The following is a 27079-nucleotide window of genomic DNA, read 5'->3' on the forward strand; positions in this document are numbered from 1 at the left end:
CGGGGCAGCAGTGGGTGCTGTGGAAGCGGTGAGCTGCTGCTGGGAGGAGCAGACAGCGTTCCTTCCATTCCTCTGCCATTACTTTTGGGTTTGATTCCCTCGGCAAATGACCATGGAGAAAATCAGATGGGGATGGGATGAAGGTTGGCTACGGCTGGGAGTCTCCCATCTCCTTCTCTTGGCAGGATAGCTGTGCTAAAGACATTTGGAGTTTCTCCAGCAAAATGGCCCCGAAAGCCCCCACCAAATGACATCAATGGAATTCTGTGAATTTGAAAGGATGGATTTTCTTTTTCTCCCTTGCACTGCTGAAAAGGCTGCCTTTACTGCACTGAAAATGGTCAGAGCAGTCATCGCATTTTACTCCACATCTTTAATTACAGTTTAGAGTATTTCACCTCAAACAAGCATTTAGTAAAAGCAGAATAGGAAAAGCAGGATAAATTCTCTTTCCACAAAGAACAGAGCTACCTCTGCTTTCAACTGTGTTTTAAAAAGAAAGTGGCCACAACCGTATTGTAAAAATCTAATTTAGTAAGCTTGTTTTGAAAACAGCTACCTAGATCAAGCTCTACATCCAGGGCAGCTGCAGGGATGCCAGTGAATCCTGAGTGGGTGTGAGAGAGACCAGGGTGTGTCTGGGCAGGTAGTGGAGAGCTTCAGCTACTGGGAAATTTTTAATATTGAAATTAAGATTAATGGTGTTTCGAGGCTTTTGATTTTGCATGTGGGTATCTAAATTTGACCAAAATCCAGCTTAGGTACTCAAGTGCTTTTCTGAATTGAGACTTGCTTATCACAAATAAATCAAGAAACTCAGAAAATAACCGAAGAATTCAGGAAAAGAACCTGAAGCTGAGGGAAAATGAAGATGTGATTACTTGTAATGTAATGGTCTAAATTTTACATTTTCTCCTTTTCTACATTCCTTACCTCTTCAGAGGATGCAGTCTTGTTTCTTTTCTTCTCTCCCCTCTAAAGTCCTGCACACTGATCTCCAGAAAAGTGGCTATTTACATTCTGAGTCTGGTACTAATCCTGTCACAACAACAGATTTGATTGTTTATTTGCCAAGCCATCAAGCTTAGTTTATGTGGAATTCACCAGATTAACTCTGTTTTAATAATATGATTAAAAACTAGGTTTAAATGGGCGTCATTTATTTCTAAAACAAAAAAAACTGTAAGTCAAGCTGGTTTTTTAGAAGAGATGAAGTTTTATTTATAATGAATTCTCCTAAGTAGTACTAAGACCATTTTAGTTAGGAAACTGTACAGTGATTAATGCATAGTTGTTTGCATTTAAATTCTTGATTTATATATGAGAACTGTATTTGTGCACACTGTCAAACTTTATTCTGTTCTTGTCAAAATACTTATTACTGCTGACAGGTGTAACATGCTCGCATTAATCCTTAATTCCTTGATTCAATTTTCTAATTGCTTTTTTGGCATGAGTTTGGGGCCATTTAGTCTTACATGATCTATTTGTCTTATGGTATAATAATGCACTTTTAAAAATTGGATGCACCTAACTTAGGATGCTGAACAGAAAAAATATATATAGATATTACTTAGTGCTGAAAATCCAAAGTTTTATAGCACTTCTGTGGGACACCACTTCTTGGAATACAGATAGAGCCAAAACACTTTACACTTTTCATCTTTCCGTATTCACAGTATTTAATATTTTTGTTGATATGAATCGATGCTGAAGTTTCAGTGCATTTCCCCCCAAGAGATTCTGAACCCTTATAGCAGATCCATGAACATCCCCTTAGTCATCGTTGTGTTCTCCTACTCTTCTCACCTCTTCATGCTGCTGCCTTCTGTTGCCTGTCCTGCCCTCCAAGAATGACAAAGTATACTTCCCAGTTTCTTCTTGGTCTGAACTCTTAAAGCTGCTCATTTGTGTTATTCCTAAACAGCCAAATAAGACAATGCACTTTGTTACTTTCTTGTCATAAAGCAGATGTCCAAAGTTACTTAGAAACAAATATTTTTAATACAGGTATGGATATACTATATACTGACATATGTTTTAATGCCAGTAATGATAGTATCATCATCTGTCCTTTGTATAGGAAAAAAAAAGTCCAGCCAAAATTTATTTCTTATAGAAACAACTCAGGGGTGAGCAAAGAATCTTCCCAAAGCTCGGTAATTCCTCACAAACTCACCCAGGCAGCTGGACTTTGGCTGGGTTTTGCAGGATTTTCAGAAAAAAAAATCTGGAGACTGGAGAACGTTTTCTGTGACAAAAACCTAGGACCCTGGGAAGATAACTTCTGATACTTGTTTTCTGTGAATAAATATATGACAGCACATTTAAATTGTGGATAAAACCTTATCTCATTTTTTTTTATTATTATTATTATTCTCTGTTTTATTCCCTATGCTCTGCACTTATTTCTTCTTTCTATATCCACTGACTTACTCTTCTTTTCCTGGTATCAATAATAATATATGCTCTCTTACCATTCTATTCCTTCGTGGTTTTCTTCCCCTTTCTTTTTCACCTTCCCAACTGACATACCTCTTTCTGTCACAGTGAGTGTAAGAAAGGGAATATAAGACTAAAACGTTGTTAAATAAAGAAGTATTTGTTTATTCTGTCTTCCACTGATAAAGTTTTATTAACTCTGTGATTGTCATTTGTGCTTTTTGGCAAAAAAAAGGTAAGTCACTTTCTGTACGGGGGGGGGGGGAAGGTAATTCTAGCAAGTAAATCATGGTAGCTAAGTGCTTTGGGCAAACAAACATGTGCCTTATCTCTTCCAAAAAACCTGTGGAAAATGCATGATAAATGGCACATTTCAGAGAACATGTTATGTCACTGTGAAATAACTTTGATTCATGGTTATGTATTTATCTTTAAACAACTGACAAACCTTAGGGTATCTAAATTATTATCATTTGCTCTATGCTTCTGTGGTTTTTTGCTAGTGAATCTGAATGATGTGAGGTAAGATAAGACATCTGCTTTTCCATTCGTAATGTTCTATAAAGAACAAATAAACACAAATAGAAATTCTTACTGTATTTGATTTTTGGATGAAGTCCTCTGAAAAATATTTATCAGAAATAGTTCCCTCCAATTGTGTTTTGAAAAGCATTAGTATAAACTTCAAACAGAAAAGGATGGGGCCTGTTAATAAAAGGTTTTATATTACAGAGCAATAGAAAATATAACCATTTTGATTTAGAATAAAGTAATTATTCACCAAATTAAAAGGCACAATGGTAAATTTGTTCCTTTCAGTTGTGTGTCTGCATAAACTGTATCCTGAATTACATTTTAAAATGAAGATTTCATTTTTTCTGCCTTTTGAAATTGAAAGGAATCATGTTATTTGGTTTGCCGTTGTGACAAATCAGGAAAGATGACTTAAATGCTCTATTGTTTGCATTAGTAATAGCAACTATTTTAATTATAAATGCTGCATAAGGGTTCAGGTGCTGTTGTTCTTGTATATAGTGGAAGACGGTCCATGACACCCCATGCAAAGGTATTTATCTGTAAAATCTATTTATCATATTAGTGAGTGCACGGGAGTCGCTGACTAGCCACCTCCCCAATTTATGGCACTCTGTCCATGGATGTGAAAGAGGACCTGGTCTGCTCCGTTCACAGCTCCTGCCGCAGGAGCTTGCCTAGAGCTGGAAAATCTATTTTGCACTGAAGGTGCAGGAGCAAGGCCAACGCAGGGCAACGTCGGAAGCACGGGGTCGAAGTGAGATGAGCTTAGCTGGCGTGGAGCTGCATCCCTGTCTGGATGGTTGGGGAAGAGAGATATGGGTAGAACTGCTGGAATGAGGGACACGTATTTAGGTCTAAGGGGAACTCTGATATGAGTGTGCGACAGTTGGGAAGCCCTAGATTTTGACAGCTGGAAGCACAACAGGTAGGAGTGAATGAAAGCGTGTAATAGTGGGAGAAAGAAGTAAGCAGAGAGGTCTGCACCAGACTGTTGTCAGTGCTGTGCTAGATTATGCTATGCTATGCCTACGCTTCTCTCATTAGATTTAAACAGCCCAGGGCACAGACTAGCTGCTAATCTGAATGATCCCATCAAGACCCTTTTCTATATGAAATGTTATGATCAGAAGAAATACCATTATTTTTGCATGGTTTTTTTTACATTGCCCTTCAACACATGCAAGTCAAGGAAACTGTAATAAGAAAGCAAAACTTTCCCACACCATTTCTTTTCCAATAATCCACTCGTACTACTTTTGTACACGTACAATCAATGCTGCTAATATTAGCAAGCTTCTTATTCTGTTTTCCCCCTTCCCTGCATTGCTTTTAGTATAGAATCATATCATCCAGCAATGCCTCTCTAAATGTTTTGCTGATAATAGATCTATGGAAGTCAACAGATATACACCAGCTTACACAGATTCAGAATCTGTTCTCTTCATCTGTTCCTTTGGCCTATATTGAGCCAACGCATTACAAAATATTATTAGTAAATGCTACAAATCCAGTACACGTGGATTAGAAAATATTTCTTATGTTGTTTTTTAAAAAGTTACTGGGTTTAGCTGAAGCTTTTGGGGTTTTACTTTTCTGTTTCATCATTTGGTAAGGCTTTAGTGAATACAAGTTGTCATTCATTATGTCATAGCAATTTTAAATTCGATGACATTCCTCGCCCAAGTTATTTTAATGCTATCGCCTCAAATGCATCTACAGCAATGCCTTTCAAATATGACCATGAAGTAAAAAATAAGTATATTTATCTATTGTTTGATTTATTGCTGTATTCTGTGTTTCCTTATCTTTACTGATAAGGAATGTAAATGTTGGTTACTTGGAGGCAGAAAAATAGAAAATGATAATTGCTTTACATGATGGAAGCGCCTTTGTTTTCCTTATATCTAGTACTTTGCAGTGTATTTAACTTGGCTAAACTATCATTTTTCTTAGTAAACTTGAATCAGTTGACATTTATATATACATTGCATTTTGCATGTCAATGGAAAGTTTTATAGCTTTGAATTTTGAATCAAAACATCAAACTCGTATTTTGCCTTGGAACATGACAGACATTCTAAAAATTTACAAACAAAAAAAGAAACAAATGCTTATGCTGATTTTGACCTAATGTTTTTAGAAATATCTTTGCTGCTTGACTAAATGTTTAAGCTCTCCAAAGTGAAATGCCTATCTCTTAGTGAGCACATAACATGGAAACATGTAAATATGGAAACACTGCAAATTGTCATATTACAAACTTATTATTCTATGGTTTTGTAGGCTGCTTTGCTTTTTTTCCTGCTCCTAGTATCCTCAGTCTTGGTAACTTGAGAACAATATGGTAGCAACCATTTTGTTGCAAGTTAACTACAAATGAAAGGATCTTTACAGCTAATAAGAGAGAGATGCTTGGTAACAGCACATACCTCCCACCAGCAGAAACAGCATTGTCATAGCTTCATATAAGACAAAGTAAGATGATAATTGCACAGGCAACATTTTCAGAGCTTTTCTAACTTTATTTAAATATAGTAACACTGCACCTGTTTTCTGCATATGCAAAAAAAATCAGGAAGTTCCCGTCTCAAAGAAATCATTTGCTTACCAGGACAGACATAGAGAAGGCAGAATTACTGGTCTGGGAAACTCAGGAAGGATTGGTTATCTTTATATATATCTATATTATAGAGATTTGCTCTCATTTTATGTTTTTGGCATTAGGAGGGCTAGGTAATGGATGCCGCTGAAGCACAGTTTTTTGACATGGGTACTTCTTACTAGAATAGGGGAGATTCTGGTACTTTGAGATACCAGTGTGTATACGAAAAGGTTTTGTTGTTTTCTAAGCTTTAAGAAGTTGATATCTCTTCATTTAGTGAGCTATAAAATTAAGTATAATTTTGTCGTCTTTATGATCATTTCTTCTGTTTGGTTAGATTTGCAGTGTGGGCTCTTAAAGCCCATTTTTAAGTCAATACAATGGGTAGGACAGTCTGTTTAAACGCAAAGGACTAATTGAGAAAACTATCTTCCTACTGTTACAGTGAACCTTAAAATAAGTTAAAGATGTACAAGTACACCGTAATGGAAATCTCGGACGTGACATGGGTATCTTCCTTTTTCAGGGTGCTCCTAAACCGATTGCCATTGAGCCCTGTTCAGGAAACAGAGCCGCAGTCCTCACGGTGTTTTTATGTCTGCCCAGAGGATCATCAGGAGTCCCACCCCCTGGTCAGTCAGGTAAGGCTCGTGTTGCTGAGCGTCATGTCCTTTCTCGTGCAAGGCAGTCTACTCGGACAAAGGCACCCACACAGACCCCAAAAAATGGCACAGCAGGTGAATACAAGGGGCTACTCAGTCCAATTGGTGTTAAGTTTAGGGCCAATGTTTAATGAGGAATTTTTGTTTGGAATTTGTTGCGGTATCCCAAATAAAAAGCCCAGTGATCAGACTAGGCTGGTGTACAGTGCCATATCTCATTAGCACTTCCTGAAACAATATGTGTGCATACCGATATTCTTCAACCTTGTCTTGTAGGGCCAAAAAATTTCAGATGCAGACACTTCTAGAGTTTCAGTTCAAGCTGTGATAAATGAGGCCATATAGGGAATACCAGTGAGTATTCTCAGTTCAAGTTGATGTTTAGTCCACTAACTTCTAGTTAAGTTCCTTTGCACCGTGAATCCCAATGCCACGCTGCCCAGGATTCAATTAAAATATTGGCATTTCCCAGAATGCCTGTCGGATGAAACCTGGGATTGCGTGAGTGAATGTGTCTGCTTCATTAGGAAGGTGTTCACTTTGGAAATGATCCCAGCTCCTTTTAAAGCACCATTTGCATTATCTGGAAGCACTTCTTGTGGTAATCTACCTTATCTGATCTACGCCAGATTGTTGTACAAAACCATTACACCCTTTCTTCTAAAATACTTCCTAAACAGGAGGTACTTAAATACACTTCTAAAATCCTCTAAATTACTGCCTACAATGGTATGATACAAAATGGCCATGAGAACACAGTTGAGACAGTAATGTAGCACTGCACAGACGACCAGCTTAACGTTTCAGGATTCTTTGGAGCTGTTGCCAAAATGAACACCTTTGTAAAGAATAGTAAGCTGCATGGAATGTGCCCAAAATGCTCCTATAAACCAGAAAATATGCTTTAAGGCTAACTTTTCTTATTAAGAGCCAAAATGATATCCTTTTAACCTTCAAAAATCCATTTAAGAGATTAAAAAGTATTGAGTAATGATGATAAGGGCAAACTAAGTTGACTTATGTTGGAAATAAGCTCAGCTGAGTGTTCGTTCTTCTTCTTTTGGCCTGATGACTATCTGTTATTTATTTGTTTGGTTTTTTTTTAGTTCAGGGTGGTTTTTTTCACTTGGGTGGGGTGTGTAATTTTTTCCCCCCCTGAATCCTGAGATGAGGACCTAGTTCTTAAAATTCTGCTTCTGGCTTGGAATATCATTTCTGGAAGTGCTATGAAAATAAGTGTTACTGATGCTTTGTCAAATACATTTCCTGGAAGAAGTATATAAATGCAAGTGCTCTGAAGAGAGCAATGAGGGAGGAAGGATGTTTAGCATATTACGTGTTCATGTTTTAATGAAATGAAAAAGAAATGAAGGTGTTTATAGTCTTGCAAAAAGGAAAAACATTATGAAAGGAAATTAAAAGTAATTGTTGAAATTGGAGCTTAAAATGTTTTTTTTCTGTTGTTTTCAAATTTACCTATGATGTGCTTCTCGGCAGTAAAAATGTATTTATCTAGTTACTTCATAATCAGCTTCTATTTACTGTATACAATTTTTTTAAAAGTAATTGCTGTTCCTTGCTGTGTGTAAAATGTGGACGGAATAGGCTTTTTGAAACAGGACTTGGGTTCAACGATACAGCAGATGTGTCATTTTGAGTGTTGCTCAATCTGTGACAGAATACACCTCTTTTTTACACGTTATGTCCTCCTGTTCTGCTCTGTCCTCTTATTACTTTGCCTTCCATCAGCTTTGCAGGCATGTATTTCAAATGCTATTCCTCCATTTGTTATTATAGTGTTTCTCAGCCATTTGGTATTTTAAAATATCTAAAATTTTTAGTCCCACAACTTTCACTTTGTTCAGGGTCAAAAGCAAATAGAAATGCTTGAGATGTGCAACCATGCTGATTCAACCATTAGATTATATTGCTATAATTGTTTTTTCTTGTGTGTAATGAATTTTGGTACTCATGGACTGCTTTCACTGTATGTAAACATGCATAGTCTAGGCAGAAGCTATTATGCAAGTTTGTTGGCATACCTGTGGCTCTACTAATTCACCACATTCCTGTCCCACAGCACTACCTGCTGCTGCTTTCCTGGGCTTCCTGGGAGCAGATGCTGTGAACTGTGCCAAGTTATTTGAAATGATGTGGAAGCTTTGTGTGGCAGACGTTTCCTATGCAGTTGGTTTCCCTTATGACCTAAGCGAGGTTAAAACAATGATATTTAGGTGGATGGAAGTAGTGTGTTCAGTAATTATGTCTTGCCAAGTAATTTTAGAATCCTCTATTACTTGCATATAACCATTTTCAATCTCATTGGGATCATTCTAGGATATAACTGACAGTGTGTCAAACATATTTGTTTAAATGCTATGTCAAGATACTGATTCTCAGTTCACAATGAGAGTCTGTGGGTTTCATTTCTTATATGCATATGTCTGAAAAATAAGAAGGGAATGCCTGTTTTGTTCTGCATTACATTGTTTCTCCAAAATCAAGAAAGCTAATTCTTTCCACAAATAACTAGTCTATGCTCCACTGGAGTTGTTACCGTATCCCTGTGTTTTTAAGATCTGAATTTGATCAAAAGCGAGTTTTACTTGTTTCCAAGGTTTACGTTAACAAATATTTTGTTGAAAAATGACTTTGAATATTACCAAAAAAAGCCCAAACCAAACCCTAATGTAAAGGTTACTCTTTCTGCAGCAAATGTTCTATACTTCACCTTTATCAGCAGCTGGAAGAAAAGTTGAAACTACAGATGGTGGGCTTTGGCCAAAGGCTATGCAAGGCAAAAACTTCTCCAGGAGAGACCATATGTCCCAGTGGAGATCTGAGTGCTCTCTACCTCCTGCAGAAAATACTCAAAACTTTACAGATTTTGACAGCGTTGTTTAGTTCTATGTGCTAATCCTATCAGTATACAAATAACAGCTATGTTGACACGATTAAACTGCTTAAAATGAATATGTGGTTTAAGATAGGTCTAACACAGATTGGTCATGTAGGTTCAGATGAAATATTAATAAAAAATTATTTATTGCAAAAAAGAAGGCCTATTCATTGTGAGTTATGTTTTAAAAAGGGACTTCTTCAATAAAGGAATGATTTGTAGAAAACGTCCTGAAAATCTGGAAAGTCAATTAATTTTACCATTGTAGTAGGTTAGGTGTAGCACAGTAGACCTTACATTTTCTTTTAGGTGTAAGCTTTGAAGAGGATCCTAACAATTCAATCATACTTCTCTAGAGTAACAACCGTTTTTAAATGAAATTTTGCTTGGATTAAGGCAAAAATTAGAAACAAATTATAAATAAATTCAAATGACCAATGAAAAACATTAAGGAAGTTTAGCAGTGATAAAAACTAAAATTTCTCAATTTTGGATTGACTGGTAGAACACATAGTTTCCTCATTCTTCTGTTGTCTTATTGGCTGCATTGTACCTAAGTAATCAGATCAAAATTCAAAGGTTCAAAAAAATAGCAATTCTTTGTACAATTCATGAGTGTATCAATATGCATGCATCAGTGTATGTGCATATCAGAAGAATCACTCCTTCAAGCAGTTGTGGGCAGATTATAGTATACAATGCACATACATGTCTTACAGATTTTATGACACTTTGGAAGCTAGAGATCATCTATTATTGCTGTAGTGTGTGACCCAATGCTTTAAATAGCTTAAAGTCTTCTTAATATCAAAGGAGATCTAATAATGAGAGCAGCTGCAACCAGATCTCTAGAAAGAACTAAATTATACATCTCAAATGGTATTGAACAAAACAAGCTAGACACAAAAAAAAAGAAGGGAAAGGGGGAGTAATAATATATAAATTACTTAATGCAGAAAAGGTGTTAATGAATTACCAGCAGTGGAAAGACCAAAACCAACTCCTTCAAGGTCTTCATACAGCTCTGGTGATATATTGGGCAATACAGAAAGAATAGCTTGGTAGTGTGATAAATTCTGTGACCATATCATCCTTATTATTAAAGCCAACTAAATCCCACATGTTGAGGTATCGAGGTATTGCACAGTAGGTTTATAAAACTCTAACATTTGCGTTGTTCTTGGATAAGGCCAGTAAATGTTTTAAAGCACAATGTAAATTCTGAATTATTTACAGGTTTGTGGCCTTCACACAGCAAAATTTCCTACCAAGCAGGTAAAAGTGGTAGAGCACCCAGCAGCAGTGCTTTCCTATTTAAGACAGTGAGCTGAATGGTTTCTGAAGGTGTATGTATATGTGTCTCTCTATTAAACCATAGAGGAACTCTAACATCTAGATGGCTATGACTATGTGAGATGAATCAAACTTAATAGTTAAAAGTAACAATTGGAAATTAAAATCAAGAACTAAATGAAATGTAGTAATTAATAGAGCGACTTCAGTGGAAATAATTTTGCAGTGGAAGCTGTGGAACATACATCCTGGAAAACTGCGTGCAATATTCTGTTGTTATAAATGTAAATGAAGTTAGCAAAATTTTGTGTTCAGCAGGCCTCTCCAACAGTGCTCTCTGAAAGTTACTCTCCAATATCCTTGAATCAAAACAGAATTTCATGTAATTTTGGGCACACTAACTGTGGTGTTCAATCCTACTTAATCAGCAAACTACAGTAGGATCACAGAATCAATAAAATTACTATGCCATCTGCCTTCCCTGTACTCACCATCATAATGAATAACGACTCATTAAGTGTTCTACAAGACAATTAGCTCTGGATGGGGGGTTTCAGTAACAAGGCTTTCTTGGTTCTATTTCTAATTTTCTCTGATTAAAATACAAGAAAAGGCAATACATATCATAAGAGGTACATGAACATAAATATGAAATAACAAATATTTTTTATAAAGTGTTATATTTAATGATATTGGTCAATTGTTCCGACCTGTGGAAGCAAAACCATAGATTGGGGGTTTTCATATGTAGATTGGGTTCATATGTGTACCTATCTCAGTATGCAGTGAAACAGTTGCAGACATAGTCCAGGGGCAAGTAAGTCCCATGAATTTCTACTGGCTACAAACACATTCCTTGCTCAGTCCCTTCACACTTGCAAAATAACCCAATATAAAGTCAGTAGGACTACAAGAATAAGCAAAGATTTTTTTGGTAGAAAAATGTTAAAGTTGTTGATGAAAATATACTGTAATTAAGATGTACAGAAAATGGTTGAATCTCTTATTGCCTTTTTTCGTGTTGGAGGGTATTTACAGAGTAGTAAAGGAGTGAAAATACAGGACAAATTAATGAAAAAGTTAGTAACAGAATGTGAATTGAATTGTACAGTGTGATGTATGGAGTACATATTATTAAGGGCCTGTGGGTGCATTTTGAGGGTTCTAGCATTTCTCGTGTACTCAAAGGGAAAAGACGAGGGCAGTAGAGGGAAACACCCCAATATGATTCTGCATTAGCAAGTATATCTGTGTGCCTACTGAAAAGCTCCTGCCTCCCAGTAACAGTGAGGCTGAAGAGTCAAGGGTGAACTTCAGTGGCTCGTTTGCTAAGGACCACTTTAGCCCCCTGTCTTCTCAGACATACATATTCTGGTACACTATGTCACCACTTTGTAGACCTTTTCTTATACTCAGAAAGGAGGCGGCGGGGGGGGGGGGCAGGACTTGAGTCTTGCTTCTGTTTAGAGCAGAGGGCTAGGCCAGATCATTAATCTTGTTTGTCCTTTGTGTGGTCTCTGTTCAAACGGGAAAACAATGACTTAGGAGCTGAAGAGCTGTAGGTATGGTATCATGTCAGGTAGATAGTGCAGAGGAGTGCTGGCAAGGTATCTGTTTTGGAATAACGCTTACACTAAATATACGTTTCTTGCCATATAAAATGTGGCATTAACTATAGAGTCTTGCATATGCAGCATTTTGAAGGCATATATGGACTAATACCTACTAACAAAAAAAGCACCTTCAACTGAGCGAAAGAGAACCAGGGAAAGAGAAGAGCTTAACCTAGAGAAGAGGTGCTGAAGTTATATAAAAAGGCTTTATTTCTCTTATTGCTTCATTTAGAAGTGGGACTTTTAATCATTCATATATATAGCAGGCCTTAGTGAAGAAAGACCATGAGTACTGAACGATGGGAGAAGAAAAGAGGGTTAGAGGTAAAAATGGGAAGATATTCATAACTGGTAGGCTATTTAGACTCCTAAACACATAAACAAGAAATCTAAAATTGATATTGCAAAAGAAAAAAAGAAATCTGTGAAAGGGTGTAAGTCTAAATAAAACAGAATGTAGTTCTGCATTTTGTTTTTTCTCAGCTGGTTTATTACTCCCATCAAAGTAGTATCTGGGTATCCTACATGTGTATTTAAGTAAACATATGTCTCTGCATCATCCTGTTCTTTGTTCTGTACCCATCTGCCTCTCTAGACTGTCATTTCTCCTCCTTTGTAATTTTGGAGGCAGACTATTGGCTTATTTTCCTTATTTGCTGTTTTATTGAAGTAGAGTTTATATTTATAATCTGACAATACTATTTAGGTAGACTAAAATGATATGTAACCATGGAAAGCATTATAAAAACACTGAGCAAAACCAACTTCACAATACCCTTAGAAGGAACATTCCCCACCCCCCACCCCCCCATAAATAACAAGATTTCTCCTATGGAATATTGAAAAAAAAAAATCTCAATTCTATTCATCTTCTCTGAAGTGCCAACATGCAACTGGAAATAAGCCAAACTATGGATTACAACAAAACAGTGTTGATGTCTAGAACTTGTGTTAAAATACAGGGGTGAGTCAGGCATTTTATCTGGGCCAAAACCAAAGTACAGTTTACAGCACCATATAATTCACCATGCCTAGAAAAAAAAGTGTTTCCAGAAAATATTATTTATCTGGATTACACAAATGATGCTTCCATGAAGGAAATGACAGGGACAATTCTCATAGCTCAGCTTGAAAAGGTGCGTGGCTGTATTCATTTAACCAGAAGCTCTGCAGATAAGGTGTATTATTTTAAAAGACTCAGTAAGGAACACAATTTTTTGGAAGTTTACCTGTACTGTTTAGACTGTATGAAGACTGAGTTTAATCTGTCTCTCTAACTTAAGGCATGAATAGACCATTTTGTGTAGAAATGCAGTTTTGGTAATTGCATTGAGGGATACTCCATATTAGTTACCAATATGCTGCCAGTTAAATGCTAAAAAAAATAGAAAAAGTTAAAATTGTGTAAGAAAATCAAAATGGTCTTTGTAAGAGTTTAATGACTATAAATAAAACTAAACTCCTAATTAATATATTAAGCTGTAACTTCAACTTATTGACACTGAGAGACTGGTTTGTCAAGTGACGTGGTCTCAAAAGAAGTATAATCTGGAGTTGTTTTTAGTTAACTGGAGATGCTTAGCAAAACAGCTCTTTAAGACTTGGTGGAAACTGATTCTGAAGATCATTTTACAGAAAGAGTTGCTTGCTTTTAAATAGTAAGGCCTATTTTTGGAGTGGCTATTTTCTGCTTAATTCCATTCTTCTGCACTGCATCAAATGAGGGAGCAGACTGTGTTTATAGTATTGACACTGTGAAAAGAACACAGTGCTAAGTGGCAGATGGTGCTGATGATTACTTAAAAAATATTTATGGCAATAGCAAAAACAAAGTAGATAATAAGACCCAGTAGCTGCCACCACCCCTCCTCCAGCCGAAACCCAAAGCAATTATTTTTGCAACCTGCAGGTAAAGTCTACCTGAAAAGCAGTGAGGTTCTTAGCGTAGTAAGCTTTGTAAGTGATGAAGAATGAGGTGGCTATTGATTTTGTCTGGAGTTTTAAAGAATTTTAGGTGGTTCTGTTATGAATTAGTTTTTACATCATTCTCACCATAGAATCTTGATTCCTTTATGTTCTGAAGAATTTATTTGAAGAGGACATAAACGCTTTAATATGAAGAACATGCAGTATAATGTTAGCAATGTGTCTTCCACAAATCTTGGCAAAAGTAACTTATTGATTGGACAGTAAAACCTGCATACTGCAGAGCTATCAGCTGGAAAAAAAAAAAAAAAGGGGGAAAAAAAAGAGGAGAACAGAGGATGTAGATATGGTAGTTTTACAACTTTATTGTTGGAATTCCTGCCCTAGAGGGACTCACTATTAATAAAAACTGTTAAATACCATGATCATTTCTTTGACAACTAGTTATTCATTGTTCAAACCAAAACTGTCACTGTTCCTCCAGAGTATTAGAAATAGGCTTCTTTTTTTTTTTTATTTTTTTTATTTATTTTTTATTTTGGGGGCTTTTGCAGCTTTAATTGCATAAAGGGAACTGAAAGGATATCTGACAAGGCTGTAAAAGTTCTGAACACTGTGAAATGTAAGTACAGTCAGGTACATCCCCTGCGCTGTTCATGGAGGTTGGCTGAGCCATTTTCACGTTGCATCCAGATGGTAATTTGGTGATTTCTTCTCCCCAGTCATCATGGGGAATAGAGATGCAATGATGGATGCTCATGTTCCTAAGCTTCTGGCTGTGAACAGACGCACGAGAACCCAAACCTTCAAATCGAAGGCTCTAACCTGGAAAGAAACAGCATCCTTCAACCATACCTGCCTGCTGACCATCAGCTGAAGTATTCAGGGGTTACCCTATTTTCAACATGACATCTATCACACACAATGTTTTAACACAGCAGTCGTATCTCTTTTTCACCTTCATTTTGCCAGGCTAAGGCAAATGAGGTCTGCTTTAAACATATTCTTCAGTCTTCTGAACACCTTTGTAACACTGTCCCAGTTTCAGCTTCAGTTCAGCTTTTTTTACCTTGCATGGCCAGGTTGTACTCAGAGTGCCATGTGAAGTCCCATCTGGTGTTGCCCAATGGCACTAACAGTTCCTCGCTGTATCCCAATTAACTTTTACTTTACTTTAAACAATTTTCCCCCCTTCCGACTCAGTCTTTCTGTGGCCAGCTTCTTACATCCCTGCCCTTCTTCTCTTCCTCAAACATTGAACTTTCAGTGTATAAGTTTCTGCTTGTTCCCAAAATACATGGCTTTGAAATTTGCACTGTTGAATCTGAGTATATTTATATTCCTCGATTTCTTGAGGTCATGCATCTCTTTCTGGATTATATTCCACTCCTTTTCTGTATTGATGATACATACCAATGTTTGTCACGATTCAATTTCAACAGCATACTCCTACTTTTATGCCAAGCTCTTTAATGAAAATGTTAAAAAAGACTGGTCAAAAGATTGATTCTTCTTGCCATGCTATACCTTCAGCAGTCTTCTTCCTCTTCAGAACTACTCTGTTTTCTCTCCTTCGTGCAATTGTCCACTCTCCATAACTCCTGTACTAATCTCTCATCTTTTTTGTCCGTTGATAATTTTCCCCAGTATAAGATTTCAGAAATCTAGAAAATCTTCTGCATGTTCTTACCCAGAAAATCAGTTAGTATTGTAGAAAACTATCAGGTTGGTCTGGCACAATCTTTGATGAAATGTTGATGCAGTTTGACCCATTTTCTATTTACCTGCCTTTAATTATTCTTTCTTGCCAAGTATCATATAGCTGAGTCTGATTAATAGATCAGTAAAGAAATAAATATTTTTTCTTGAATCTAGACAATTTTTAGTATGAAATAAACAGCATTTACGGTTCTCAATTTGTATGCCACTGCATTTGACATGACAGATTATTAAATTTCCCTGTTACCAGCCTTTGTTTTCTTATATTCTTACAGAACTAGTGTTCTGATTACCCCAATGTCAATGCATAAAACTTCTGTTGTTTCTATCTCCATATCCTTGTTCCGTTATCCATGTTGATGGTACCTTCTTTGATAAACATTATCTCCTCCTTGAAAACCATCAAATAATTCACTCCTGGGACAATACCTAGAAAATACTTGATCTCCGCCTCATTCTTTCTACAAAATGACTCTTCTCTTTTTTTTTTTCTTTTTTTTTTTTTGTCTCTTATTTATTTATACAGTGAAAATCTTCAGATGCTTGTTTTAATAAACTTTTGCAAGGCTATCTCAGCTTGACTTTTGGGAATTCTTATTTCACTCTTACATTTCTTTACCTCTAAAACACAACCTCCTTTGTTGCTTGATATTTTATATCCATTTGCATAGGCTTTCTGAATTTAAAAACTGTGCATAGCCTCCTTCCTTAGAAGTTCATTGGGTCCCATATAGCCTAGTTAGAATGTTTTCGTTGGAAGTCAGGGAAGAGTCAAGAATTTTTCTTGATGAATCTATTGCAGGTCAGCAGTAACCTCGTACAATGTGCTTTTCTGTTGATGTAGAAAAGGACAGATTTCTAGCAGTGATTTGTCCCTTGGAGGCTCTGGGCAAGATTTATGGTAGCCAGGACATTGTGCTCCCTACCTTGTCAAATGGCAGGGACAGCCTTAGGATCCCACGATGGGCTCCATGTGGAGGAGTGGGGAACTGCTGTCCCTTTGATTTTGGCCCCTTTCTACTCGCAGCTCTAATTTCCTCACCATGACCAATTCCTCTAAACAAAGTGGTAGTTTACAGACCTTGGTCTTATTTTCTTTTTTAGGCTGTGAAATCCTATACTTGTATTACTGGATGTGTTGGTTTTTTTTCCTTTTTGCCTATTCTGTGACGAGGAAGGCACAGGATTAGTAGGGTTTGCAAAGTCAGAGTAAAGTTGATAGGTGGTACAAAGAAAAGTAATTCATGAATAGGAAGAAGAAAATGTTCTGTAAAGTTAGGTCTTCAAATTTGATTTTCTCGCGGGCAGACCCTTAGGCACTCTGCAGGGCTAAGCTTTCCATAGTTGAAAGAAATTGTAGTCTGCTTTTCTTCTTTTAACATGAACTAATCAGATGTCGACAAAGGAAAGAAAAAGAAAAGAAAAAAAAAAAACAAACAACACCAAAAAAAACCCACCAAAAAAGCAATAAAGGCAACCAACAAACATGTGAAGTTCTCACTTGAGAGTTATGCTAAGATAGGTTATATGATACTTATGTTATTTTTAATAGAAATCTCATGGGAAAAAAAAATCACTTGTATGATTTATTTTACACAAATGGAAACATTGGTGATCGGATAATGCTATCAAGCAGTGTTTTGTTCTACTCTCTTGATATTGACACAAAGACCCAGTGTTCCTAGCATAGAAAATAGGCAGCAGTGGGGGCTGTCTTCTCTGCGTTGTGGTCCACATGAACGTACAGCTTTACCTAACGGAGCATCTTATTTGGACATGTTCCTCCTGAAAACCAAGCAGGTTATTTTAATTTTGTGCTGTTAAACTTTGAGGATTCAACAGCTGTCAAGTTTGAGTTGCAAAATTAGGTAAAGTGAACAAACCCCTGTGCAAGTGACACACTGGATGATAAGTGTCCTTCCTATTTGAAATTGGTGGTCTGGTTTTATATTCAGTCAACACATACTAGGTGGAGCAGATGGCTTACAGTTAAATTAGAGCCATAAACCTTTCAAAGCTAAAGTTATAGATGATTTAAATCTTTCAGCAGGGGGTCCCATCACCTATTTCTCCTTCCTCTAACTTTGAATTCCTTGAAGAGAAGCACCTTTTTTTATCAACAGAAGTCAAATCTGTTCAAATCTACCACTAGAATGGGTTACATTGAGACCTGCCCTCATTCTTAGTCACACCATCATGGAAACTTTCATTCATCACTAGGACAATGCAATTGCCCATAATCTACCTTCTCACATTTATTTTATCACACTCTTGGAGTAAGATGCTTCCACTGTCTATTTTTGGGATAAAGCTATCCAAAATTATAGAGAGGCCAATCAGATTTATCATTCTGTGGCATTTGATGGCATCCATCTGTTTATTTATGAAACCATTAAAGACTTACTGAGTTATGAGACTACAGAGAAAATAAATTGAGTTATCATGTATAGTTAAATTCAGTCCTTGCAACTGCTGCCTTTTCAGCCTGTATGGTGTTTTCTGAAATTACGCTGGCTTGCAGACCCAGGCTTCAGGCATACATTTACTTCACAGCCTTTTTATGCCATTTCAAGTGAATTTCTAATGCATGAGCAATTTGTGGTTCAGGAAAATGTTGACAGAAGGATGTCAGGGCTTTCTGTTGTTAACAGTTTGAAAGCCTGATACGGACAGTTCTTGCTTAAAAGTAGCTCTTAAAAGTTTGGAGCAGCTCAATTTCTAGAATTGTTTGATCTAACCCCTTCCAGTCAATATTGTGTAACTATTGTAGAAGGCTAGGTTTAAAGCTTGCGGACACAAATAAATTAATATCACTATTATTAAGTACAAAACACTTTTAAGATGAAGGATGGGAGATGAACTACTCTCTGTGCTTGATATATTCAATTACTATTGTAAGTACAAAGGAAAAGACACAAGGTTTGAAGTTCAAAACTTTCTGTTAATAAAATTGAATAGCAGACTGAGGAAATTCATCTTAATGGGATACTTTCATTCTTGTAATGAGTGAGTTCGTAACAGTGAACTCAGTTATTGCCCGCATCCTTTGTGGTTGTGGATTTACTGTCCCTTAACTATGAAATCACTAGAAATGTCCTTCTGAAGGAACTAGTCTGGATCCAGCAAAGATATTAACTCAAACCACCCACAGATAGCTGAGACCTCAGGATTGGTGTTAATTAGCTCACGGTTGTTAGAGAAGAGATGTTGCTTGTTATGACATCTTCCTCTGCTGTGACAGCTTCTCAACTTCTCTTATTCGTGTGCCTTGGATAGTTCTGCTTCATAATTCTGGAACTGAGAGGTATAGGGAATATAGTTCAGAGGCATCTACTTGTCAGCTCGTGTCCTGTAGGAATGTAGTAGATCCAGGTCAGCACTGTCTGTACAAGACCAGGGCTGAGTTCTGCATCTCCCTGCACTACCCTTTTAGCATCTCGGTATGGCACTGTGCCTACACATACAACCAGCCGAATGGTGCATCCAAATGACTAAGTCTTTGTGGAACATGAAATGGGGAACAGTGTAGAAACCACCAAATGCTGCTTTTTGGAATGAGGTTGAGCCTAGCAGGGCTGTCAGAATTCATACACCCTGGTGAATCATACTTCACTGCAGAGCTGCTCAAGAATTTCTGCAGGATGCACCACTATCTGTAGTACATACGCTAGATGGGTGGGCTTCTCTGATATCAGGGCTATTCCTGCCTGCAATTACCCAAGTGGGGGGAAAAAAAGTTAGAAGGTGATTTTTCTGCTCTTCCTTACAAAATATAGCAAAGGTAAAGGTCTGCGGAAACAACAAGAAGGGATAAGTTCAGGCATACGGAATTAGCAGGTCCTTAAAATGAAAACAGGCTGTTTAAAATACTGTTTTTGAAAAAAATCCAAACAAAGATCCAAGGATCAGTTAAATCCGTAAAAAATGAAGATACGGAAAATATTAAATGAGATGAAGCTAGGCTTCTGTAAATATTATTGGACCTAGCAAGTAAGTCACACACCAAAATGTATATATTTTTCATACTGGAGAAGATGAGCTTGAAAATGACTGAGAGCTAGTTAATATGGAAAAACGGTAGACAAAATAATCCATCCATTAGAGGGACATTTTAAACTAGTACTTGTATGTGAATCACTTTTAAAAGAATGCCTTTTTATAAACCTAATCTTCCTAAAATTCTTAGATCTGAAAAATGTTAATATTAAGTGAATTTTCCAAATTGCTAAGCATGAAGCATGAACTGACTGGTAGCAGAAAAAAGACCCCTCTTGTCACTTTAAGTCTTTCATTTCAATAAAGTTGTCTTAAGTGCTCAAAACACGTTAGGGTGTAAAGGAAAGATTACAAAGAAAATTACAATGGCAAACTATATTTAGGGTTGAGAGTGACTCAATGTGACACAATTGTGGAAAGTTTAGAATGACAATGTATCTACCCTTTTCACCCATTCTGTGTTTAATTCCTACTATTTTTCATATATATTTATTACTTATAATTCAGGATTCAATGATACACAGTCCTGAGTATCTTCTGTGAAGCACTCTGTGTCCTCAGCTGGCTTTGAACGCGTCTGACTGTTCAGAGGGAGTTAAAATATCTAGTGTCTTGCCATAGGGCAAACCCACTAAGGCACTCTACTTGGATTTCAGTGATCAAAGGGTAACCTTCCTTATCCTTGTCCTCTGACAGTGATATACCAGCATGATACCCACAGCTGCAAATTCAAGGCTTCAGACTTGTCCCTGGTAGCATCATTGAGGGCACTTTTCCAGGTATATAACTCCTTCAGGCTTGTGCTCTCTTTTCCCCATCAACCCTTCCCCTTCCTACATATTTGTAGCTGTATCTGCCTTTCACTTCTTTAATACAAATTCACACCACGGTGGCTTCAGCAGAACTTGCCCTGTAGCGAAATGGTTTCACTGACTAGAGGTAAGCAAGGAAGTTTTAGATGGCTGATTGTAGTTAATCATATTAAAAAGGAAGAAAAGACTTGCTGGGACTTGTACCTACTGGAACTAGTATCCAAACTAGACTTTAGTCCCTGCTCTGTTACCACATCCCCATGTGTTTGTGGATGGACAGTGTTTCTCTATACTCTCTCTAAAATGGGAATTCTACTTTGTGAGGATGTTGTGGGAATAAATGAATTAATGTTTGAGATGTTCTCAGATTCATTGTTGTAAGTGTAATAGAAAAAATATAAACCATCATTCATAGCATGGTTTAGTGCATAACATCATTCATTAATTTCCAGATCCTTGCATTGCCTCAGCAGGAAAGTTTGAGTCAAGGACAGAGTTAAGAACTCTTCTTCAGTATTTGTTGATGAATTTTCAGATCAGTATCTCAATATATAAGAAACTCCGTTGTTTTGTTTTGGTTTTTTTTTCCATGGAAGTGCAGATTAATCCATTATTCTTCCTGTAGATAAATGATTCCTGTCAAATATACTCATGCAGGAATCTTTGTCCACAATAGAGAAATACTGATTAGTCATCATGAGGGAAAAAACAGATAAAGAATCTTAGGTAGCACATTGCAGCTGAGAGTACACAATGAAGTTTTTTGTAGAGATATTTTGGTTACCTGAAAATGTATCAATATGCAAAAAGCATAACAAGTTACACTACAAACTATTAGAGCATAACACATTACTTCCAGGAAGAGACTGTATCTTTTGCTGGAGAAGCAGCAAAAGAATGTTGGCCATAAAGTGCAAAATGATCTAAGTATAACTGTGAACTTCAGATGGAATTCTCTTTACAATTTCTGGAGATTGTAATTATTAAATTCTAAATACCAACTATTGAAGAAATATTCTTTGAATAAATTCTATTTGCATTTGTATATGGAGAGGATGAAAATAATGGGGTTTTTTTTAGAAAACAGCAAACCATAGCTGGCAGCACAGTGAGCCATATCCTGAGTTGAATCAGATTGTTCAGACTGACATAGGGAAGAGTTATGTGTAGAATTATATCTTCTGTTAGCCTGAAATTAAAATATATCCTTTAACTTAATGTTTTCTGATGATTTAAGACTATTTGCCCAGAAAAATATTTAGAATAGAGAAAGCTCTAATTTATGTGAAACAATGAATTAGAATCAGTTACTCATCCACCTAAGAAGCATTATCAGCTACCCATCAGCTTCAATTCAGAACAGAATCTGAAGAATGGCCTGAAAGAGGCATCAAATTTCTTCTGCTTTGTAAAGAGCTTGGTAATGCAAGATACTGAGTGTGACAAATGCAGCTAGGTATAAATTACCACCCTTCTTGCAGCTACTGGAGCTCGAGGTCCCACTTCCCTCCGCTAAAATGCACACAGTTCCACCTTGGTTTGTACCGGAGGAAATCTGGAATGCCATTACAGAACACTCTGCAAACTGCCATTATTTTCAATAGGAGTGATGCCAAGCTCCTTTCAAAGTTGATTACAGAATCATAAAAAAATAAGGCTGGAAAGGACTTTTAGAGATCATTTAGTCCCATCTCCCCTGTTCAAGGCAGTATCAGCTGCATGTAAACAATTCCTGGCAGATGTTTGTCTAACCTGTTCATAAAAGCGTACAAAAATGGAGTTTCTGCTTCTTACCTAGGAAATTTTTTTTACCATGCATTGCTGTGCTAACTGTTAGAAAGTTATTCCTAACGGTTAACCTAAATTTCCTCTGCTATGGTTTAAGCCCATTACTTTTTATCATGCCCAAAATGAGCATGGAAAAAAGATTATTTCCTTCCTTCCTCTTCTCTGCAGCCTTTTATATTTTTATGTTTCCCCTCTATCACCTTTCTCTATATCAAAATAATTCCAGTTCCTCCAAGCTGGTCAAGGTCATGTTTTCTAGACCTGATTGTTTTGTATTAGTCCTCTATATTATGCCTATGCAAAGATAGGTACAGCAGGAGAGTAGAATACTGAGGACTGGAGAGGGGAATTGAGTATTTTAAAAGGAAATCATCCTAAAATGATACCAAGCATTCAATAGCATTTTTGCAAGTATACCAGCTTATCTTTCAGTCTCTTCTTCAGTGTGTCCTTTTCACAAGCACAACTTCCATCCTTCTTGTGCTGTTAATTACTGATGTTTGATATAGCTGAAATGATTTGCTGAAAGGCTGGCATGCCTAAAATGAGAGGTAGATGATATAAAATCATAGAATCATTCAGCTTGGAAAAGACATTTAAGATCATTGAGTCCAACTGTCAATATGTTGACATTGTAATTCTGAACTTGGGCAATATGCAGGATCTATAGGGTAGCAGGAAAATGAAAGCTGTGGTTGATTCAGTTTTTCTACTTCCCAAATCTTAATTTTACTAAGTGACTTGATACTGAAACCAGAAAGCTTACTCCACACTTCTTCCTAAGTTTGGCTATTTTTAGGCTTTCCTGCAGAGATCTTGGCTCTGGGCTTTAATTCCTTCTTCCCACAAACATGCCCATCTCTTTCCATACACAGTGGAGTCAATGATTCATGTCTGGTACAGCCAGCCAGCAGGGATCACTTATTTCTTCCTGCAGGTTTATGGCACTTTGTAGCGAGGTGCAATGAAAATTGCATTTAACGAAGAGGAATTTATCTTAGGAAGCAAATGTGACTTAGTTCCCAGCAAAAGTGGTGCATGGCAATTTAGGAGCTGTAATGAACCTTTTGCTTACAAGGATGTGTAATTCATTCACAAGGGAATTTGTAAATTATTCAGGTAATCCTTACCTGTAAGATAAATATTGTCTCCTAAATATTGACTTGCATATACCTTTAAAATCTGATCATAGAATCATTGAATGGTTTGGGTTGGAAGGGACCATAAAGATCACCTAGCTGCAACCCCCCTGCCATGGGCAGGGACACCTTCCACTAGACCAGGTTGATCCAAGCCCCATCCAACCTGGTCTTGAACACTGGCAGGGATGGGGCAGCCACAGCTTCTCTGGGCAACCTGCTCCAGTGTCCCACCACCCTCCCAGTGAAGTTCTTCCTCACATCTAATCTAAATCTGCCCTCTTTCAGTTTAAAACTGTTACCCCTCGTTGTAGCGTTCGCTACATATCTAGGTGCCACAATCAGATCACTGGTCGGCCCGGACCAGGGAAAGAGACAGATAACACACGTGGTGTGAACGCCAACTTCTGCCTTTTATTGTGCAGTTAATTCCTTTTATACTAACAAAGGCAGGCGGGGTTACAGATGCATCATAGGGCTGCGACTAACCCTGCATCTTTCCGGGACATCGCGAGATCTTCCGAACGCCAAACCCTACACATCGTCCTATCACTACCTGCCCTTGTAAAAAGTCCCTCCCCATCTTTCCTGTAGCCCCCCTTTTGGTACTGGAAGGCTGCTACAAGGTCTCCCCGGAGCCTTCTCTTCTCCAGGCTGAACAACCCCAACTCTCTCAGCCTGTCTTCACAGGAGAGGTCCTCCAGCCCTCTGATCATCTTTGTGGCCCTCCCCTGGACTTGCGCCAACAGGTTCATGTTCTTCTTATGTTGGGGGCCCCAGACCTGAACCCAGTACTCTGGGTGGGGTCTCACGAGAGCAGAGTAGAGGGGGAGAATCCCCTCCCTCGACCTGCTAGCCACGCTTCTTTTGATGCAGCCCAGAACGTGATTGGCTTTCTGGGCTGCGAGCACATATTGCTGGCTTGTATTCAGTTTTTTATCCACTAATACCCCCAAGTCCTTCTCCTCAGGGCTGTTCTCAATCCACTCATTGCCCAGCCTGTATTTGTGCTTGGGATTGCCCTGACCTATGTGCAGGACCTTGCACTTGGCCTTGTTGAACTTCATGAGGTTCGCATGGGCCCACTCTCAAGGCTGTCAAGGTCTCTCTGGATGGTATCCCTTCCCTCCAGCGTGTCAACCGCACCACGCAGCTTGGTATTGTTGGCAGACTTGCTGAGGCTGCACTCAATCCCACTGTCCATGTCACCGGCAAAGATGTTAAACAGTGCCGGTCCCAATACCGACCCCTGAGGAACACCACTTGTCACTGGTCTCCACTTGGAGATCGAGCTGTTGACCACAACTCTCTGAGTGTGACTATCCAGCCAATTCTTTATCCACCAAGTGGTCCATCCGTCAAATCCATGTCTCTCCCATTTAAAGACAAGCATGTCGTGCAGGACAATGTCAAATGCTTTGCACAAGTCCAGGCAGGTGACATCAGTTGCTCTTCCCTTATCCACCAATGCTGTAACCCCGCCATAGAAGGCCACCAAATTTATCACGCATGATTTGCCCTTACTGAAGCCATGTTAGGTGTCACCAGTCACCTCCTTATTTTCCATGTGCCTTAGCATAGTTTCCAGGAGGATCTCCTCCATGATCTTGCTGGGCACAGAGGTGAGACTGACTGGCCTGTAGTTCCCTGAGTGTTCCTTCTTTACCGTTTTAAAAATGAGGGTGATGTTTCCCCTTTTCCAGTCTGTGGGAACTTAACCGGACTGCCACGACTTCTCAAATACGATGGAGAGTGGCTTGGCCACTTCATCTGCCAGTTCCCTCAGGACCCAACTATGCATCTTATCAGGTCCCATGGACTTGTGTACTTTCAAGTTCCTTGATGGTCTCGAACCTGATCTTCTCCTATGCTGGGCAGTTCTTCATTCTCCCAGTCCCTGCCTTTGCCTTCTGCCACATGGGCGGTGTGGCTGGAGCACTTGGCGGTTAAGACAGACGCCAAAATCTTGTTAAGTACCTCAGCCTTCTCCATGTCCTGGGCAATCAGGTCTCCTGTTTCTTGGGCCCACATTTTCCCTAGTCTTCCTTTTATCACTGATGTACCTATAGAAGCTTTTCTTGTTGCTCTCGATGCCCCTGACCAGATTTACTTCTACTGGGGCTTTGGCTTTCCTAGCCTGACCCCTGGCTGCTCAGACAATTTCTCTGTATTCCTCCCAGGCTACCTGTCCTTGCTTTCACCCTCTGTAGGCTTTGTTTTTGTGTTTGAGTTTGTCCAGGAGCTCCTTGTTCATCCATGCAGCCCTCCTGGCGATTTTGCCTGACTTCCTCTTTGTTGAGATGCATTGCTCCTGAGCCTGGAGGAGGTGATCCTTGAACATTAACCAGCTTTCTTGGGCCCTCTTACCCCCAGGATTTTATTCCATGGTACTCTACCAAACAGATCCCTGAAGAGGCCAAAGCCTGCTCTCCTGAAGTCCAGGCTAGCGAGCTTGCTGTGCACCCTTCCTCGCTGCCCTAAGGATCTTGAACTCCACCGTTTCATGGTCACTGCAGCCAAGGCTGGCCTTGAGCTTCACATTCCCCACCAGCCCCTCCTTGGTGCTAAGAACAAGGTCCAGCATAGCACCTCTCCTCGCTGGCTCCTCTGTCACTTGGAGAAGGAAGTTGTCTTCAATGCATTCCGGGAACCTCCTGGATTGCTTATGCCCTGCTGTGTTGTCCCTCCATCAGAGATCGGGGTCACTGAAGTCCCCCATGAGGGCCAGGGCTTGTGAACGTGAGGCTGCTCCTCTCTGTCTATAGAAGGCCTCATCCACTCAGTCTTCCTGGTCAGGCGGCCTGTAGCAGATACCCACTGTGTCACCTGGCCCTGCCCTCTCCTTAATCCTGACCCATAAGCTCTCGGTTGGCTCCTCATCCATCCCCAGATGGAGGTCCGTGCGCTCCAGCTGGTCATTGACGTGGAGGGTGACACCCTCTCCTTGTCTGCTCTACCTGTCCTTAAAAAGCCCATATGCTATCCCAACACTCCAGTCATAGGAGCCATCCCACCATGTCTTTGTGATGCCCATAAGATTATGGCCCTGCAGGTGTGCATGTCTCTAATCTCTCCTGTTTATTCCCCATGTTACGTGTGTTTGCATAGAGGCAAACTTAAGCTAGGTCCCCAATGAAGCTGACTTACTGGCTCGAGTGGCTGGAATTCCTTTGTGCTGCTCTTCGGGTGCTCTCCTGCTGACCTGTGATCCCTCTCCAGGCTCTGGCCATCTGTCGCTGGCACCGACATCAAACTTGTAGGAGTGGGATGGATTGAGGTTCCCCTCAACCTATTCCATCAGTATAGTTCTGTAATAAACTTTTACTAGTTATTATTAGGTGACCAGGGCTTTATTCAAATGACATTTCCTTGACATTATGCTTCAGTGATACTTTCTCTGATGTTTCTCCATTGATCAAAAGCAGTGATATGAAAAGAGATTTTTAGAAAGCACCATTCTCCTGCATCTTCTTATCATAAATTATTGGTTTTCTTCTTCGATGGTAGGTACATGAAAATATTCCAGATAGTCAAATGAACAATCAGAAACTGTCAAGCGTTTAAGGCTCAGTTTTTGCATTAGATTTAGAATTTGGTTTTGCCAACTTCAGCACAAGTAGTTTTTCTACACTTAGGGGAGGCCACTTTGCA

At 38.6% G+C, this 27079-nt stretch overlaps 1 protein-coding gene across 2 annotated transcripts in view; it reads left to right on the forward strand.

Moving 5' to 3' along the window:
- Positions 1-27079, forward strand: part of ATRNL1 (attractin like 1) — a 544479-nt gene that overhangs the window by 478693 nt on the left and 38707 nt on the right. For both annotated transcript variants that reach the window (XM_049809569.1, XM_049809570.1), the window contains one exon: positions 6108-6222. In XM_049809569.1, coding sequence (XP_049665526.1) covers positions 6108-6222 — 115 coding nt within the window. The remainder of the gene's footprint in view (positions 1-6107; positions 6223-27079) is intronic.

This window comes from Accipiter gentilis, chromosome 9 (genome assembly GCF_929443795.1).
Source record: "Accipiter gentilis chromosome 9, bAccGen1.1, whole genome shotgun sequence".
NCBI lineage: Eukaryota > Metazoa > Chordata > Aves > Accipitriformes > Accipitridae > Astur > Astur gentilis.